General features: G+C 61.3%; 1 protein-coding gene across 1 annotated transcript; it reads right to left on the reverse strand.

The window, feature by feature from the left end:
* Positions 1 to 940: 940 nt before the first annotated feature.
* RAB20 (RAB20, member RAS oncogene family) lies at positions 941 to 12218 on the reverse strand (the record flags this gene model as incomplete). Its single annotated transcript, XM_084235963.1, has 2 exons — positions 941 to 1470; positions 12047 to 12218. The coding sequence occupies 2 exons, from the start codon at positions 12216 to 12218 to the stop codon at positions 941 to 943; spliced, it is 702 nt and encodes a 233-aa protein (XP_084092089.1).
* Positions 12219 to 17854: the final 5636 nt, after the last annotated feature.

Raw genomic sequence — 17854 nt, forward strand, 5'->3', positions numbered from 1 at the left:
CGCTCCAGCTGCTCCCACGTAACTTCCCAAATCGCTGGTCAGTGTTTCCAGGCCAGAGCTGCCCGGACCTCCTGGCTCTGGCCTCCTGGAGCCTGGCTGACCCTGGGAACCCAGCTCCAGGAGTTTCTTTCCAAGCTCGTGTTAAACCAGCGTTCTGGGGTTTCCACGAATGACATAAGCATCCCCCGTGACCGTGCAGACCACAGCATGGCTCCCCTGAAGCGAGCCAGCCCAGGGCTCTGGCAGAGGCTAGTGGGACATGACTCCAGGGTACAGGGGCGGGGCCGGCGAGCCAGCCAGGAGGCCCTGAACTGGGCCCCAAGAAGCAACACAGAAGCCACAGGGGGTCCGCATGGAGGCTCCTGCCCGGTGTCAGGGTGCCCAGGGGGTCCCTCTTCCTTCCAGGGGGTCGTGCTGTAGGGCCCTGCGGCCTCTCAGGTGGGGAGTCAGAGCCGGGACACAGCCGGTTCCCCAGCAACGGCTGCAGCAGGCCCGGCCGTCCAGGGCTATAAATCACAGTCTCCACCCGTTGGCTCCCAAGTCGTGTTTAATTCTCTGACTCACGGCGCTGCAACCCACGTAAGCACAGAATTCTGATTTTGTATACATTGATCACCCGCCCTCAATGGCACCTCAGCATCAAGGACTGGACTGGGGCCAAAGGTAAATCACAGTGAAGAGAAACACTTTGGGGCACAGGCACCCCTGTGCAGGGGCAGGCACACCTGTCAGCCCGCAGGGGTCGGGTAACATCGGCGGGGGGTGGGGCATGCGCCGGGACTGCTTCTGCAGGGGTTTCCCGATGATTCGCAGCCACCGCTTCCCTGCACACCATGGCTAGCCCACACCCAGCGTCCTCGCCCGGGGTCTCCTGCAGTGGGAGGAGCCCCCACCCCCCAGGCCTTCCTGCCGCAGCGCCCGGGCCGGCCAGGGGTGCAGGTCAGGCACAGCACCCCGACTTGGTCCGTCCGGGGGGCTTGTGATTGCTGAGCTCCACGGTCTGCGGCGGCTGCTCTGCCCGGTGCTGCAGGATCACCGGCTCCACCAGGTCGAACAAGGTCTCAAACAGGAGGTCCACGTTGTGGCCGGTCTTGGCGCTGGTCTCAAAGCACATCTGCTCGGCGGCCGGCACATCCTTCTCGTCCAGCATCCTGTACTTGAGGATCTTTCTGTACAACGCCAGCGCGTCCTCCGGCTGCACCTGCCTGGCCACCCTGGGCGAGGCGCCACCGCCACAGGCCGACCCAGGGCCCTGCCCATCCCTCTCCTGGCCCGCCGGCCCCTCCTCACTGAGGTCCACCTTGTTGCCCACGATGGCAAAGAGGCAGTCGGTGCTGGCCGTGTCGGTCAGGCCCAGGAACCTGTCCTCCAGTTCCCGCAGGCTCTGCAGGTGGTTCACGTCATAGGTGAGGATGATGGCGGCCGCCCCCCGGCAGTACATGGAGCCCAGGCCATGGAACTGCTCCCGTCCTGCAGGGGGAGGAGAGACAGGTGGTTGGCCCCTCCAGGCACAGACCCCAGGCACACACCCCCAGGCACAGCCCCCCCAGGCACAGCCCCCCAGGCACAGCCCCCCAGGCATAGACCTCCCACAACCCCCCACGCACAGCCTCCCCAGCACAGCCCCCACCCAGGCCCCCAGGTACAGCGGAGCACCCTCTGTCCAGTCCAGCAGCGCCCCCACACTGGCCCCCAGCTAGGCCATCTCAGCCTGACCTGCTGGAATTCCTGACTCTGCCTGCACTTGTTCCTTCGGGCTACAGACACCCCCTCCCCCGCCCCTTGACAACGTGGGAACAGAGCCCGGAGGCCCATGACCTTGAGTGGGAAAGAATGTCACCCTTGTCTTCACATTCCTGCCGCTGGAATCCAGCCCTGCCCACGGAACAGACTGACCACAGCCGCGGAGGTGGTCAGCACAGCGATGCCCACGTCCTTCAGGTCACGTTCCCGCTGTCACGGTGTCCCCAGGCACGTGCCGACCGACACACGCGTCAGCCACATGTTTCAGGATTTCCTGGCAACTGTGACACACCTGGTTCCCGGTAAGCCTCACACGTGGCTACGTGTGTACACACGACATTCAGGATGAGTCAGCACAGAGACACGCAGAGCCCGCGGCCACGGGCCCTGTGCAACGACAAAGGCTGGACTCCTACACGCCGAGGAAGCGGTGTCCACTGCCGGGGAGCCAGCTTTAACCAAATGGTCAAGAAACACAACGGGCCCCACGCACATCCCAGTGGCCCTCAGCGGTGGCACTGCCTCGTGGACGGGCTGCCCACCCGCGCAGGCGCCCGCAGCCCCACCTGGCGAGAGCGGGCCCAAGCCAGGGTTCTCGGGGCTGGACGCTGCCGGACACTGCCGGACGTTGGTGCCACGACCCGTGGCCCGCTGGAGGGGTGGGCCGGGCTGGGGCCCGGGAGGCACCCCATCAGGGGCATCACGGCCAGTCAGGGGGAAGGTCCTGGTTTCAAGACATTCAAAAGTAAAATCTCCCAGGAAGCACAAACACGGCGGCTGGAAGAAAGAGGAACTTTGCAAAGCCCACCGGGGGGCCGGGAAAACACGGATGTGACAACGTGAACGAGGAGAACCTGGCGAGCGGAACCCAAGTCAGACAGAAAATCTCGGGGTACAGAAACAGGACCCCTGCCCGCAGCCCCGCGGCTCGGCCGACAAACTTCCCTTCCAGGATTTGTTTTAAATACACTAAAATCCCTTCCCTGCTTTCACGTTCCACCCCCAGCTCTACAAGCGCTGAAATCATTTCCTCCACGGCCGGTGGGTTTTGACGACGGCTGACAGTCACGGGCAGGGCCTAGAACATTCCATGTGCAAGCCTGTGTTTCTACACTGAAGGACGCGCAGCTGGAGCACAACCTCAGACAGTTCACGAAGAACAGGAGCTTGGGGCTCTTCCCCACAGGAGGAAAGGAGCCCGAGCTTCCAGGCCCGGCGCAGCCCCTCGGGCTGGGGAAACTGAGGGCTTCACCCGAGATCGGCTGGTGCCTCGAGTGAGGGCCCTGGCCAGCCGGTGCAGATCTGCGTCTCCTCACGGCTCGGCGGGGCTGCTGGTGCAGCTTTGGCGGGGGGTTGGGGGGGCCTTCCCCCAGGCTCCCCTTCCCTGGCCTGTCCACAGGGGCCCTGGTCCCCTCCACGGACACAGTCACCGGCCTGGCCCCGCATGCCCCTGGGCAGAGCTCGCACCCCAGCCCGCGGGAGGCCGCCCCCTCCATCCACGGCAGAGGAGGAAGTGACCGCGAAGGGGCTTTTTGTCCAACTGCAACCTGCCGGCCTCAGCCGCCGGCTTCGCTCCGCGTTCCCAGCTCCTGGGGCTTCCCAGCCTTCCAAGGCCGAGGTGGGGGCCGGGCCAGCCCTCGCGGGTCCCCGCAGCCGCGCAGGAAGCAGGGGACACCCGCCTTCCCAGAGGGCGAGGCCCAGGGAGGGCTGCAGCAGTAACTAACTGGGGCTCTTTCACTTGGAGTTGAAGTTTCCTCCTCTTTCTCTTTCATTTATTCCTGTTTCTGTCCTAAAAAGAGGAAATTCCTTCAGTCCCTGCCCCTTGCGGTGGCGGCGCGGCGCCCTTAGCAGGAAGTGGGGTCCAGGCAGGTGACCGAGCGACGAGGGGGCGTCTGGAAGAGGGACCAGACACGGAGGGCAGGCGGCGCGAGGGAGACGGCTGGAGCGGGCGGCCTGGGCCGTCTGTGAGTCCTCCTAGGCCCCGGGCCGCGGGACCCTGTCACAAAGCCCAGGACGCTCCCCCAAGGGGGCTGCAGGCCCGGGGCCCAAGCCACGCGCCAGTGAAGGGTCAGGCTGAATCCACTCCCGCCCCGGCACAGGAGGGCGGACAAGGGGCTGCGGTGCCCGCACGAGGGCTGACAAGGCCACCCACACCAGCGGCCTCGGCCACGGGCCCTCAAGGGAAGGTCACACGCCCACTCCTGAGCCAGCGTCAGCAAATCTGCTGGCTTCCCAGAAACAGGCCCCCCCGCGCCGCGAGTCCGCGGGCAGCGGCCGGCACCGCCCCCTTCCCAGCTGGACCCGGCGCTGTGCCAGAGCGACCTTCCCTCTGACCTGATTCCCACAGGGAGACGTGACGTCCCAGCCACATCGCTGTCGCCCAGAGAAATGCCAGGAACCAGGGGTGCCAGCTCTGGAGGGGACAGACAGCAGTGGACTGTCCAGCGGGGGAGACTGGCTACAGGTGGAGGGACACTGTGCGGACCTCTGTGGGGCAGGCAGGCAGGGGCAGCACACTTCAGGGCCACGCCCCCCAACAGCCCCCCTGCACTGGGGTCCAAGCTCACCCTCCAGCCAGCAGGCCCAGCCCCACAGCTGGCACCTGCCAGGGCTCGTCGTCCAGGCACTGCCCACACCCCTGACATCAGCCATGCAAGGCCCTCCTCCCTGGGGCGGGGGTCTCACTCACTGCTGCCCGCCTGGTGGGGAGCCCCGGCCCACAGCAGGACCCCCGCAGGGGTCAGAGTCCGGAGTCCTTTCCAAGCACCAGCTACCCTGGGGGAGGGGCCGATGACTTGGAGAAACAGGCCCGCGGGACTGGAAAAAGCCAACAATGGACCTTCTATGGTTTCTCTGTCTCTGCCGTCAGTGCCGCTGGGAAGCCCAGAACAGCCAGAGGCACACAACCCCAGGGGCAGTGCAGGGCACCGCTGCACCTGACTCAGCCTCACCCTGGCCTCACCTTGACACCCGGGTCAAGGCCCTGGGGCCAGCTCTGCCCCTGCTCTGGGGAGACGAGACCCCAGATAACCAGCGTGTGGCAAAGGGTTTTCAACGACTTTTAATGAAGTACATTCACAAAGGAGATGACTGGTGAATGCTTTAAGCAGCATTTGCTTGCGTTTACACCTGCTTTCATTTTGTTCTTAATAATCTGTGGCCACTAAAAGGCAATCAGGACCTTCAGCCGAGTAGGCGGCACAGGCTCGGCCCTGGCCCAGCCCAGCACCCTGGCTTGGAAGTGAAAGTAGCTGCTCAGACCGGCTCAGAGCCAGGCCCAGGCCTGCCCCAGGCCGTCCTTCTGCAAATAAAGGAACTGCGGCCAACAGACTCCCAGCAGGAAGCCGCGACCAGGGGCAGGAAGAGTCGGGGCAGGGAAGGCTTGTCCACGCTGAAATGCACACGCCTGACTTCAGCACGCGCACCCGTGTCCTTCTGTTGCTTCTCCCTGACAATCCCAGAGACAGGCCCGATCATCAACTGCACATCAATTAATCCCTTTCCTGGGCCTGGCTGATTGGGGTGTGCTCAAATAATCACCCGGGGGCTATCACAACAGCCAGAAGGAAATCTCAAATGACTTCCCTCTTCACACAGAGCTTACTAAAAATAACTCAATATCAAGACCAAAAAAAACAAGGAATGCGCGTTAACACCCTAATATTGAGGAAAAGCGGCACCAAAGACGAAGCCCACCCAGGAGGCGAGCCCGCTGCCCCCGCCCTCAGCAGACATCGGGGCCGATTCATTCTTACACCAAGAGCATGGAAGAAAAATTCAACTATTTGGTACATTTTCTAAATGTATTAAGCAGGAAGCTGTAACTACTGCAGATTTTTTAAATCACGTTTAACTTGTTTCAAAGTCAAGATCGAAGTGCAAACGCCACGCTGAGAAAACGTCTAACTCTCCGGCTGCTTTCTCAGAACAGCCCGCGGGGGCGAGGCTCTGCCCGCTCAGCCGGTGTTCCCAGGAGCTATCCCAGGAGCTGCTTTTTGTCCTGCGAGGGCAGCCTCGGAAAAACACCAGGCCGGGAGCAGCCGCCTTGCTGTTCATTCCACCCCAAGGGAAACAGAAAACCCTTCCTGAAAAATCCTAAGGAAACAAAGGGCTTTATCGATGTTTACACTGTCTGGGCACCTCTTGCTTAACAGACCGAATTTGATCTAATAAATTCCCTGAAAAATACATTATCCATTAACAGGTCTGATAAAAATCAGGAAAGCCTTCGGAGGTGTGGGAGACAAAACTGGGACTTTATCAGCTCACCCCTGGGAAGCCTTTTAAGCCAATCAGTTAAAACTAAGTCTAGGGGGCCTCCCCGGGGGCGCAGCGGTTGAGCGCTGGGTGGCGAAGCTGCCCACGGCCTCTGCGGCGCCGGTTCGATCCCCGGCTGCTCCCCGCATGGCGCGCAGACCTCTCCTGCCGCCCGCTGCTCCCCTCAGCAGTGTCCTTCGGTCCTTCTGCCTGCTCTGCTCCCCGCTCTGGCTCTGGTGAATCCTCTCACCCTCCCGCGCTTCTGACTGTACCCAGTGCTTGTGTAAATAAATAAATAAATCTTAAAAAAAAAAAAAAAACTAAGTCTATCAGGTTTAAGTTTAACAATATCACGCCATACATAAAAATAAAAATAAAAAACTATTACCTAGACTAGTCAAGTTCACAGAAACAGAAAGCAGAACAGCAGCCAGCAGGGCTGGGGGGAGGGGTGAATGTTTACTGAGCTTCATCTGGATGATGGAGGATGATGGAGGATGGAGAGATGATGGATGGATAGACGATGGATGGATGGATGATGGAAGGATGAATGGATGGAAGGGTGGACGGATGGATGATGGTGGATGATGGAAGGAGAGACCTGTGTGTGAATAGTGCTGACTAGGAACGTGGGAACACCTGACTGGCCTGTCCCTGCCCTTCTCTACCCTCACAGCTCATTTCTGCCCAAATCCAAAGCAGCATCTGGCCAGCCCGGAGGAGTCGCCCTGCCATCTGGCTTAAATGCAGATTCCAGGGCCTCCCTGGTGGTGCAAGGGGTTGAGCACCGCACCACGAAGCAAACCGCAGCCTTTGCAGCATGAGTTCGATCCCCGGCCGGCCAGGGAGCAACCCACATGACAAAGCAGACCTCTCCTGTCTCCCCGCTGCTCCCCTCAGCAGTATATTTCAGTCAGTCTGCCTGTTCTGCTCCCCACTCTGTCTCTGGTGAATCCCCTCACCCCCCAGCATCTCTGGCCTGTACCCCAGCTCTTGCATGCATAAATAAATAAATCCTTAAAAAAATGTTTAAAAAAAAATGCAGATTCCAACACTGGAGGTCTGGTGGGGGTGGGTTTTCTGCTCCTGGTCCTCACACCTGGCCTTGAGGGCAATGCTGGGAGCCCTGAGCCGTCCAGGCAGCTCTCATCAGCCCAGGATGAGATCCGGCGTGAACACGACACTCCTCGGGGCCCCGCAAGGTGGCTGGGTGGTGCACACCCGCTCCTGCCTCCTTCTTGGTTCCCTGCACCCAGCAAAGGTGCAGAGGGGCTGCAGACTGCTTGGCCATGTGCCAGGGCCACACTTGCCAGGTGCTAGAAGCCTCCATGGGGGAGGGGGCTGTGGATGCTCGGTGGCTCAGCAGGGTTAACTGGACTAGAAATTCCTTAGGTCTGGAATGTGCTTCTGCAAGTGCTGGAGAACATGCATGGCGAGCCCAGGGGTGCAGCTGCAGCGGGTGACCCTCCCAGAGCCCCGGCCTGTGGCCGCGCCTGCAGGGCGTGTGGGTCACAAAGCTGAGATGTGCACAGATTGGCTGCCTGGCTGCAGGGAGGGCGAGGGGAGAGGAGCTACTCTGCAAGCAACACCTCTGCTGGACCCTCACCTGGGGAGTTCGCAGAGAGGACAGTGTGGTAAGTAATGCCCAGAGATTAGATTCTGGTGTTAGCTGATCTCTCCTTCCGCCTTGAATTATTTAACATTAAAAGAAAAAGGTTGAGTCAGGAGAACATCAGGTGCAGCAGCAGGACACAGGCAGCTTGGGCCTGTCCTCACCCCAGCCTCCTCCCCCATTTGTTTTGGGGTGTCCACTTTCCCTGTTAGGAATCTCCCGGGCACCAGGAACACCCCTGTGGTGGGTCGGCGCGGACAGTGTCCAGGTCACTGACATGATCACCGGCCTTGGCACAAGAACACGCCCAGGTGGGTGTGGGCCGAGCGAGCTTGGCTGTGACCTCAGGCAAAGAGGAGGTTGTCTGGCCAAGGTAAAAACTGCCACTCAGCACGGGAGGGCCCCGACTTCGGTCTCACGGCAGGCACCCCAAGTCGCGTGTCCCCCACAGGCAATTGTGGTGGGCTCAGAGCCTGGCATGGTCCCGCAGAACCAGAACCAGATGGGGTCCATTTTCTCGGCTCCATGGGGGGGCCGAGTGGATTTAATTGTATGTAAAGAAACCTCAATATGTAAACCTTGGTCAAAAACAAAACCAAGCCAATTTTACCAAAACACAACTATTTCTACCTAAAATTTGTTGCCAATTTTTGAACCATAAAAACAAAATTTTTTTTTATTTATTTTGCATAGAAACTGGGGTACAGGCCAGAGGTGAGGGTGAGAGGACTCCCCAGAGACAGAGAGAGGGGGGAGCCGAACAGGCAGATCCACTGAAATGCACTGCTGAGGGGCGCAGCGGGGGGAGGAGAGGGCTGCTGCGCCGTGTGGGCAGCTCCCTGGCCCGGGATGGACTCAGGCCGCAGCGGTGAGGCCTGAGACTTTGCCCCAGGACCCCCGGAGGCCCAAAACAAAAGCTTTTAAAATCCAAGCGGGAGGAAGCGCCAGGTGCGCCCAACAGCGCATTACGCGGCGTCCACCCCGGGGACCTGAGACAGAGCAGCGCCAAGGCCCAGACCAGGCCGAGCCTCACGCCAGGCCACGTCTTTCCGGAGTCGCCATCCAGGCGGGAAGAGGACAGGGCGCGGTGCCACCTCCGCGCGGGGCCGGCTGCCCCCTCCAGGGCCGGGCCGCGCCGCTCCCGGGTAAGGACAGCGCTGCTCCCGCCTCGGGCGAGTCCCGCTACGCTGGCTCCGGCGCGGGTTGCTTTGGGATTCTCTCCGCTTCGGAGCCTGCAGGGTTAGGTCTGTTGCCGAATTTGGGCGCTGCCGGCCACTCTTCTAGCACCCGCCGGCCCCTCCTCTGCTGCGTCCAGGACTCGCCTGTGGTGTCTGGTCCCGGGGCCTGCCCCCTCCCCGCTGGGTTCTCTCTGCGCTCCCCGCTGCTCCCCGCCGGCCCCCCGCAGCCGCCCCCTGACTTCCATTGGATCACTGTGCTCGAGCGTCCACGTGGCTCTTGTTTAAATCGGCCTCGGAGGCTGCTCTAGGGGCTGCGCTCGCTCTGTCCGCCTGGCCGGCCCCGGCCCCTCCGCTGGGGTCGCTCCGGGGTCTCTTCTGACTCCCACGATCTCCCCGGCCCCTGTGGGCAAGCCTTGCAAGGCAGTGATGGTGTCGGGCTGGGCATTTTTGTGGGCGACGTGAGGCCGGGTCCCTGCAGCCCCCAACTCCAGGCGCCCGCTCCACCGCTTTGCCCAGCCAGAGGCCCCGAGGCCACCGGGCACCTGAGGTGGGGGCTCCTCTCCACCTGGCGGGGTGCCAGTCACTGACCCTCGGCCACCGGTAGGGGTGGGGGCCCTGGCTTCCCTGCTGGCGGGGTGGGGGGGGCCGGCGCCAGTGCTTGGCTTGGCCCCTCGGTGCTTGGCTGGGCCCCTCCTCGCTGTCCTGCTCCCGCCTCACTAGGCCCCTCCCTTGGACAGGCCCCGGCTCTCCTTTTCACTTTGTTCTGTCTGAGCCCTTGGTGGTCCCAAATTTCTGGCTTCTCCAGCCTGAGCCTGGGGCACAGGAGGCAGAGCCCGTGGGGCCCACTGTGGTCCTGGGTGGCCGAGCCCGTCCCGCCTCCCCACCATGCGGGCTCCTCCTGCGAGTGCTAGGACGGGACACCTTCTGGCGGGCAGGTGGGGAAGACTGGCCCCAAGCAGAGCCCCCAGCGCCGCTGGCCCCACCTGTCAGGCATGAGGTCAACAGCGAAGGGGACACATCTCCGAAGAGCATTTCCCAGACACATGCGGGCCCGCCCTGGTGGGTGCCGCGGCCGGTGTGGCCAGGCGCAGGCTCGGACATGGTGTCTCGGCGACGACCGCCCCGGTTGGTCAGCACGTCCCCCACCCAAGTCTCCCCATCGCTTCCAGCTTCTTTCAGAACTTGAGCTGGCAAAGCGCAGTGGCACCGACCTCAGGGCCCCTCCCCTGGGGGCCTGTGCAAATCCACCTGCGCCGCTGAGCTACCGGCTCCCGCACACGGCAGGTCTGGTTTATGTCTCCTGGGGGCGGGGCAACATCTTTCCAGACTGTTCCAGTGCACCGGAGGCGGGCGAGGTGGGCCGCAGGCAGCCAAGATGGACCGGAGGTTTGGGCATGTTCCCTCAGGACACGGTCTCCTCTGGGGCACTGACCACCCCAAGTCCATCCGCCCCACGAGATGAGGGTGGGGAGCCACGAGGGCACCGTGAAAGGGGTGGCCGCCCCTGGACCCACCAGGTCCGGGCCCAGTCAGCTTCTGCAGCGGCTCCCGTCTCCAGTGCGGGACTGGGTCTCCCCCGCTGACTGGGTCCGGGGCTGGCTGAGGGGAACCCACGGCCAGCCCAGCAGGTCCCCCCTCCAGCCTGCCTGGCTCCACTGCACGGGCTCCGAGCCCCGGGGACTTTGCCCTTGGAAAGAGGAAGCCGAGAGTAAGACAGAAGCCTGACCCCCTGCCGCTGTCCAGTGACTCTTAAACATCCCATGCGCGCCACACCCACACGCCCACCCGAGCCCCAGCCCCGTCAGGACCCCCAGCGGGCCCTGCTCCTTCCGCAGGTTATGGGCACTGAAATGAGCACAGCTTGGAAGGCACTGCCTGCAGTGAACAGAAAGCTAAGGCAGGAGAGGCCCACAGCTAACATTCCAGAAAAGGCACCTGGCACACCTCCCCTCGGAGCAGCACGCACCCCGCCGCCCCGGGAGCCGGCGCAGGCCTGCATTGTACCCGGGAGGTCAGCAGATGGAGAAGGGCCGCCCGGAAGCGTGGCTGGGCCACACTCAGGGTTCCAGGAAGGAGGTGCTGCCTGGCGGCCAGGAAGTGAGCCGCCCCCACAGGCCACAAGATGACCGCGATCCCATGAGCCGCCTGGCGCAATCCCACCTCGGCCCCGAGGGGGAGCGGGGCCGGTCAACAGCACGTGCTGCTTCATGCTCAGTGCCAGGGCCACCTGCACCCGAACTGGGGGTCAGCTCCAGCCCCAGAAACCTCGTGAGGTGGCAGCTGGCCCCAGCAGGGCTCGCCCCGGGCCCCGCTGCCACCCCTGCAACACGCTCTCTGCACCAAGGTCAACGGTGAAGTCCAGCGCCAGCACAGGTGGCCGGCAGCCCGGCTGGCAAGGCAGGTGTGGCCACTGGGCTCCACCTCCTACTGGGCCTGGGCTCCACCCCCGCCAAGTGCCTGCCTGGGGGTGAGCGGGGAGGGGCACTCTCAGAGCTGGGGGCAGCCTGGGCTGGGGGAGGGCGCGGAGGGGCCCTTTGCACCCGGGAGGCTCTTTCTCCCCGACCCGGGCAAGCGCTGGCGGGGCAGCCTGGAGAACGCGGCCCCAAGGCAGCAGGGCTGGCGGGAGGTGGCCAGTGCAGGCCGGTGGCCCAGGCAGGGGACAGCGACCGTCTGGCTGTTTTGCAGACGAGCACCCCAAGTTGCGATTTTAAGAATTCCAGGCCTAGACCTCGGGGCGCACACACGCAAGAGCCAGGGTTGGAGCCCGGGCTGCGGGGCCGGGGCAGGTGGCGTCCCGCCCTGTGCGCCCGCCCGGTGCGCCCGCGAGGCCGGCGGCCGGCAGGACAGCAGGACAGCAGGACAGCACGCCGCGGGCCGGGGCGCCGGGCGCTGGGCCTCCCGGCCAAGGCCCGCAGGGGTGCGGCGCGCGGTCACCCACCCTGAAACGCCCCAAACTCCCGAACGCGTGACCCGCGGCCAGGCAGGTGCAGAGGGGCCTGGACGGCGGCAGCGGCGGGCGCGGGCGCCCCGCGGGCGGGGGGGGGGCGGGGGCCGGGGGGTCCCGGCCTCGTCCTCTCGGCCGCCACGGACAGGGCCCCGGGGCGGGTCTGCCGCGAGTCGCGCCCCCAGGAGGCGCCGCGACGGGCGGGAGCTCGGGGGCACGTCCCAGCCGGGCAGCCCGGGCCGGGCGCGTCCGCAGCAGGGGGGCGGGGGGGCCCGCGGGGCAGTGGACGGGGGCCCCGCGGGGCGGGCTCACCTGCCGTGTCCCAGAGCGAGATGTGGTGCGAGCGCCACTGCTTCAGGTAGAAGGCGCCGCCCACCGTGGAGGCCGCGTCCGCGAAGCGCCGCTCCATGTAGCGCCGCAGCAGCGACGTCTTGCCCACGCTCACGTCGCCCAGGAGCACGATCTTGCCGTCCGGCCTGCGCATCCCCGCGCCCGCGCCGCCCGCGCGCCGCACCTGCCCGCACCTGCCCGCGCCGCCCGCACCTGCCCGCACCTGCCCGCGCGCCCGCGCGCCCCCGACGCCCCCGACGCCCCCGACGCGGGCCGCGCGCAGGCCGAGAGCCGCCGGCTGCGGAGTCTGGGGCGCCGGGTCCGCGTCCCGCCAGGGCGCCCCGCCCGCCCCGCGCCGCCCACCTGCCTCCCGCCTCGCCCCGGCCCCGCCTCCGGCCCCCGGCTCTGCCCCGGCCGCCCGCGCCTCCCCCCGGCCCGCCCCGCCCCGCCCCGCCCCTCCGGGCCCCGCCCCGCCCCGCCGCCCGCACCCCGCGGGCGCCCCTGGCCCCGCCCCGCCCCGCTGCCGTGGGCCCCGCCCCGGGCGCCCCAGCCGGCCCGGACCCCCCCCCACTCGGACGCGGCTCCGCGCGGGGCGCCCGCGGGACGGGACGGCGCGTGGGCAGACGCGGGCCCGGCGGGGGGCCACCCCCCCCGCTCGGACTTGGCGCCCGGAGCCCCCCGGGGGGCCACAGCGTGGGGGGCGCGGGCCGTGCGCCCCGTCCACTCCCGCGGGCACCTCTGCTCTGGGCCGTCTGTGCCGCCGTCGCGATGTGAGGCTTCGGGGTGAAAGTTTCACTTTGGCATCTGCGGACGCAGCGGGGACCTCGCCGTCAGCCCCGGGATCGGCTGGGGCGGCGCCCGCCGGCGGTGTAGAGGCCGCTGGGCGCGGGCGCTGGGCCTCAGCGGCCGGAGCGCACCGCGGAGATTGCTGAGGTCGCCGCGTGTGCTCTGGGCTCCCCGTCAAGGGAGGGGCCGTGGGCGCTCAGGCTCACCCGCTCAGACGGGGAAGGTCACCCCAGCACCCACGGGCTCCTTGAAGCTGGGCATTCCGGGCATGGAGGGTTATTTTCCCTGGGCTGTGGGCCCCTTTTCCACAGCCACAGCCCCTTCCAGAACAATTTCAGTCTCCAACATTTATTTATTTGTTTAGTTTTTTAAAGATTTATTTATTTATGCATACAAGGGTTGGGGTGCAGGGGTGCAGGGGGCGAGAGGATCCACCAGAGACAGAGTGGGGAGCAGAACAGGCAGATTGACGCAATACACTGCTGAGGGGAGCAGCGGGGAGACAGGAGGGCTCTGCTGTGCCATGGGGGTTGCTCCCTGGCCGCCAGGGATCAAAATCGTATTGCAGAGGCTGTGGATTGCTTCATAGTGCAGTGCTCAACCCTCTGCACCCCCAGGGAGGCCCTATTTATTTGTTTATTTAAGATTTATTTATTTATGCACACAAGAACAAGAACGGGGTGCAGGCCAGAGATGCAGGGGGTGAGAGGACTCACCAGAGACAGAGTGGGGAGCAGAACAGGTGGAGCCACTGAAATCCACTGCTGAGGGGAGCAGCGGGGAGACAGGAGAGGTCTGCTGCGCCCTGTGGGATCGAACTCGTGCTGCAGTGGCTGTGGACATCTTCACAGGTTGCGTCTTAACCCCTTGTGCCACCAGGGAGGCCCCAGTCACCAGCATTTATAGACTGCCTCTGTGTGCAGCTATAGCGCTAGATCGGGAGGTACAAGCATGAGCGCCCCAGAGGTTCAGCCAACCTGGGAACCACCGGATTTTGCTTAACAAGCCACAGGGTCCAGGTGGGACTCCAAGGTCCTGTTCTAAGAAGGGGCAGGGCTCCCAAGAGCAGTTCAGAGAGATGAAGGTGGAGGAGACATAGCGTCTTTGAGATCACTCAGCATCATCTCTGCACACAGGTCAAGGGAGCGAGTGAGCTAACTTTACTTTCCATACAGAAAACAAGTTTCCCCAATACCATGTTAGCAATAGCCCCTCTTTCTGGTCGATCCTGCCTCTACCAAATACCAAAACCCTACTCACACACGGGTCCCTTTCTGGACCTTCTCTAAATCCCCCGCTGATTTCTGTAACCTGAGCCCCCTGCACTGCCTTAGCTCCCGTGGGACACGACCCTCTCCTTCTTCTCGGGCAGGGCTGCCTTGGCGCCACCTGGACTCTCACTGTTCCGTAGGAATTTCAGGATGTTTATCAGCTTGCACAATGCGTCAGTGAAATGCGTGGTTAAGTTTGGTGAGAACTGATATGTTCGTTCCATTCAAGTTTCCCGTTCGAGAGCACGGTACCCCTCTCCGTTATTCACTGTGCGTTCCAGGCGCACCTGGATTGCCACGCTTCTCTCTCCCCTTCCCCTGAGGAAATGCATCTCTTCCTGCAGTATGCTTGATGACCCTCCAAACCCTGTCTTTCATTTGCCCTTTTCTCTACTCACCCCTAAACCTTATCCACAGACTCTCATGATGGGGGCGCTCTCTCCCCAACCCGTGTCATTTGTCTGCCCTTCCTCTAATGTACTGTCATCCATTCCTCTACGCTCTTTATACCGTGTCCACGTAATCACCAACCCAGTCGGCTGACCTTCTAAATAAATGCCTCGTCCATCTTCTTTCTTGTTTCGATTTCTCTAGTCCCTGCCAAGTGTCTGTAACATGGAACAGTCCATGTTCAATCACTGCACATTTTGATAAATGTATTGGTTAACTGAACATTTCCATTTGAAAACTCCTGGGGTTAAGCAGGTTTGTGGGGTGGGGAACATAAGGACTGTCACAGCCCCCAGCCCAGTGCCAGGCATGTAGAATTCACTTAGCAAGCTTTTTTTTTTTTTTTTTAAGATTTATTTATTGATTTATACAAGCACTGGGGACAGTCAGAAGCGCGGGAGGGTGAGAGAATCCACCAGAGCCAGAGCGGGGAGCAGAGCAGGCAGAAGGACCGAAGTACACTGCTGAGGGGAGCAGCGGGCGGCAGGAGAGGTCTGCGCGCCATGGGGGACCCTCGCCAGTGGCCGGGGATGGAATCGGCGCTGCAGAGGCCGCGGGCAGCTTCGCAACCCAGCGCTCAACCGCTGCGCCACCGGGGAGGCCCATTAGCAAGCTTATTTAAAAAGTTAAAATTGGGGCCTCCCCCGGAGGCGCAGCGGGTTGAGCGCAGCACTGTGAAGCTGCCCACAGCCTCTGCAGCGCAGGTCGATATCGGGCCAGCCAGGGAGATTCCCACATGCCGCGGCAGCCCTCTCCTGTCTCCGGGCTGCTCCCCTCAGCAGTGTTTTTGATCCTTCTGTTAGGGGAAAAAGGATGTCCTGAGCTAATCCCATACAGGCTTTGTGGACTCCACCCCCACGCCAGACCAAAGCCATCAGGACACTGGGAAAGACAGATCCCATCACCACCACCGAAGGGAAGGTTGCTCGCGCCTGTAATCCCAGCTGCTTGGGAGGCTGAGGCACAGAGGATCGCTTGATCGGCAGTTCTGGGCCACAGTGCGCTACCCCCATCTGTCCGCACGTGCACCTCCTCAGACAAGGTGACCTCTCCCCGGGTGAGGACCCACAGCCAGGCCCTGCAACACTTCTGCCTGTTCTGCTCCCCGCTCTGTCTCTGGTGAATCCTCTCACCCTCCTGCACTTCTGCCCCGTCCCCCAGCTCTTGTATAAAAATAAATAAATCTTTAAAAAAAGAGAGATTTTGCTCTGCTCCCGGCTCTGGCTCTGGTGAATTCTCTCACCCTCCCGCGCTTCTCACTGTACCCAGTGCTTGTATAAACAAAAACAAATAAACAAATAAATAAAACATGCCTCTAAAAAAAAAAAAAAAGAGAGATTTATTCAAAAAATAAATAAATAAATAGAAAGTTAAAATTGCCCAGCACTTTGAAAGACTAAATTTAACCAGAAGAATGTCTGTGTATCAAATTTCAGCCTCTCCTAGAAAAATTCCTTGCAGACTGCCAATCGGCTCGTTCATATTCAGGAAGTGGCAGGGCCCCAGGGGGGATGGGGTTAAGCTCTGTTTAAACTTGCTAACCTGCAGGCCCGGTCCTGTGTTTATTCGGCCTGGATTTATTGATTTTGATTTTCACTTTCTCATAGTTTTGCATTTCCTCTTCAGAGAAGTTTCTTTTTAGCTCGGCCTGGATTTAAACCAATGGCCTAACAGGGTCATCCTTTCTCCCTTGCTTAGAGGAAGTGTGCCTGAGGCCAAGGAAATGAGGCAGTCCCCTCTTTAAAGAGACACACACCGAGCAAGCCTGAGACTGCCTGCAGTTACGGTAGAAGTAAGACGCTGTGTTGGCTTCTGTTGCCTTTTGCAAAGTGGTTTGGGAGTGTTTCTAGGTGCTTTGTCATGGAACAATTCCACATTTTAAACTAGTTTCCCCTTTCTTAAAAAACAATCCTGTTAGGGGGCAACCCGTTTTATATCGAGGCTGCCCCGTAACAATCCAAACATCTATCATGTATTCATTAAGCAACTAGAATTAAATCACTGAGCCCTGACTCAGGGCTACAGCGGTGAGGAAGACAGCCAGCAACACGAACATGCCAAAAACATAGTGTCCTGGTTGCTGATTACATGTCGGGTGAAGGAAAACGGAGCAGGGGAGGGAGGGAGAGAACAAGGCCTGACACCGAGCGAAGGGGGTTTGACTTGAAATAGGACGTCCATCCACACGAGTGCCGCGTCCAGGAAAGCGTAAAGTGAGTGAGGATTTGACATGCTGGTATTGTTAGAGTGTAACAGGGTGGTCCCCCAAAGCCCACGTGTCTGCCTTTTCTATCCACCTGGCTGCTGAACCCCACCCTCAGGTCCCAGCCACCTTCCCTTGGGTGGGGATGGGATGTGTAGTTCCCAGTGTCCTTGGCTTTGGCCTGGGGTGGGGGTGGAGTCCACGAAGCCTGTATGGAATTAGCTTTGGGACAGCCTTTTCCCCTAACAAGTCCCCCCTTTCACTTTTTGCCACCATTTCCATGGTGATGAAGATCGAATATATGGAGGTTGGGATGCAGTCTCAGATGAACATTTTGTCAGGTTCCAGTGTGAAAGAAAACCAGTCTCTCCAGGTATTTGTCCGTTGTGGAAAGCAAGAGTCCTCCACTCCAGGAAAAATAGTTCATCAGTTTAAGCCAAAAAAAAAAAAACATCTGGAGGCATTAGCCAAAACAAGACAGCAGATATGTAAAAATTACAGGAAAAAAAAATCTTAAAATGGTTCAACTGATGTAAAACACAAATTGGCGGGTCACTTTGGGTGCTTCATTTAGAAACCAGACTCTTTGCCTTTCCTGTATGGTTTCCTAGTTTTATTAAAGTTCCTTCCCATTAAAGTCTCATATGTTTTGTGTTGATGCGGCGGATGGCAGAACCCATTTAGAATAGGCAGGTTTGCGGGGTTTGGGCTGCCCCTCTCCCTGCCCTATAACAATAGGACAGCCCCCATATTGAACGGGTTGCGGAGTCCACAAAGCCTGTATGGAATTAGCTTTAGGACATCCTTTTCCCCCTAACAGTATCTGGAAGGAGCACAGTTCTAGCTGGGCACGGTTCCACCCTGCGGTGGAAGCCTGCCTGAGACTCAGGGTTGCAGGAGATCACAGAGGGTGAAGGTCTGAGTGGGGGAGAGAAGTCAGGTTCTGGTCCTGAAAAGGGGGCTAGACAGGGCGGAGAAGGTCATTAGGGCCTGTTTGCACACTAGGGGCTCTGGCTTATACTCTGCAGACAGGAGGTGCTGGAGGATTCTGATCAGAGGTCACCTGCCCGCTGTGTTGAG

The sequence above is a fragment of the Talpa europaea genome (genome assembly GCF_964194135.1).
Source record: "Talpa europaea genome assembly, chromosome: 6".
Taxonomy (NCBI): Eukaryota; Metazoa; Chordata; class Mammalia; order Eulipotyphla; family Talpidae; genus Talpa; species Talpa europaea.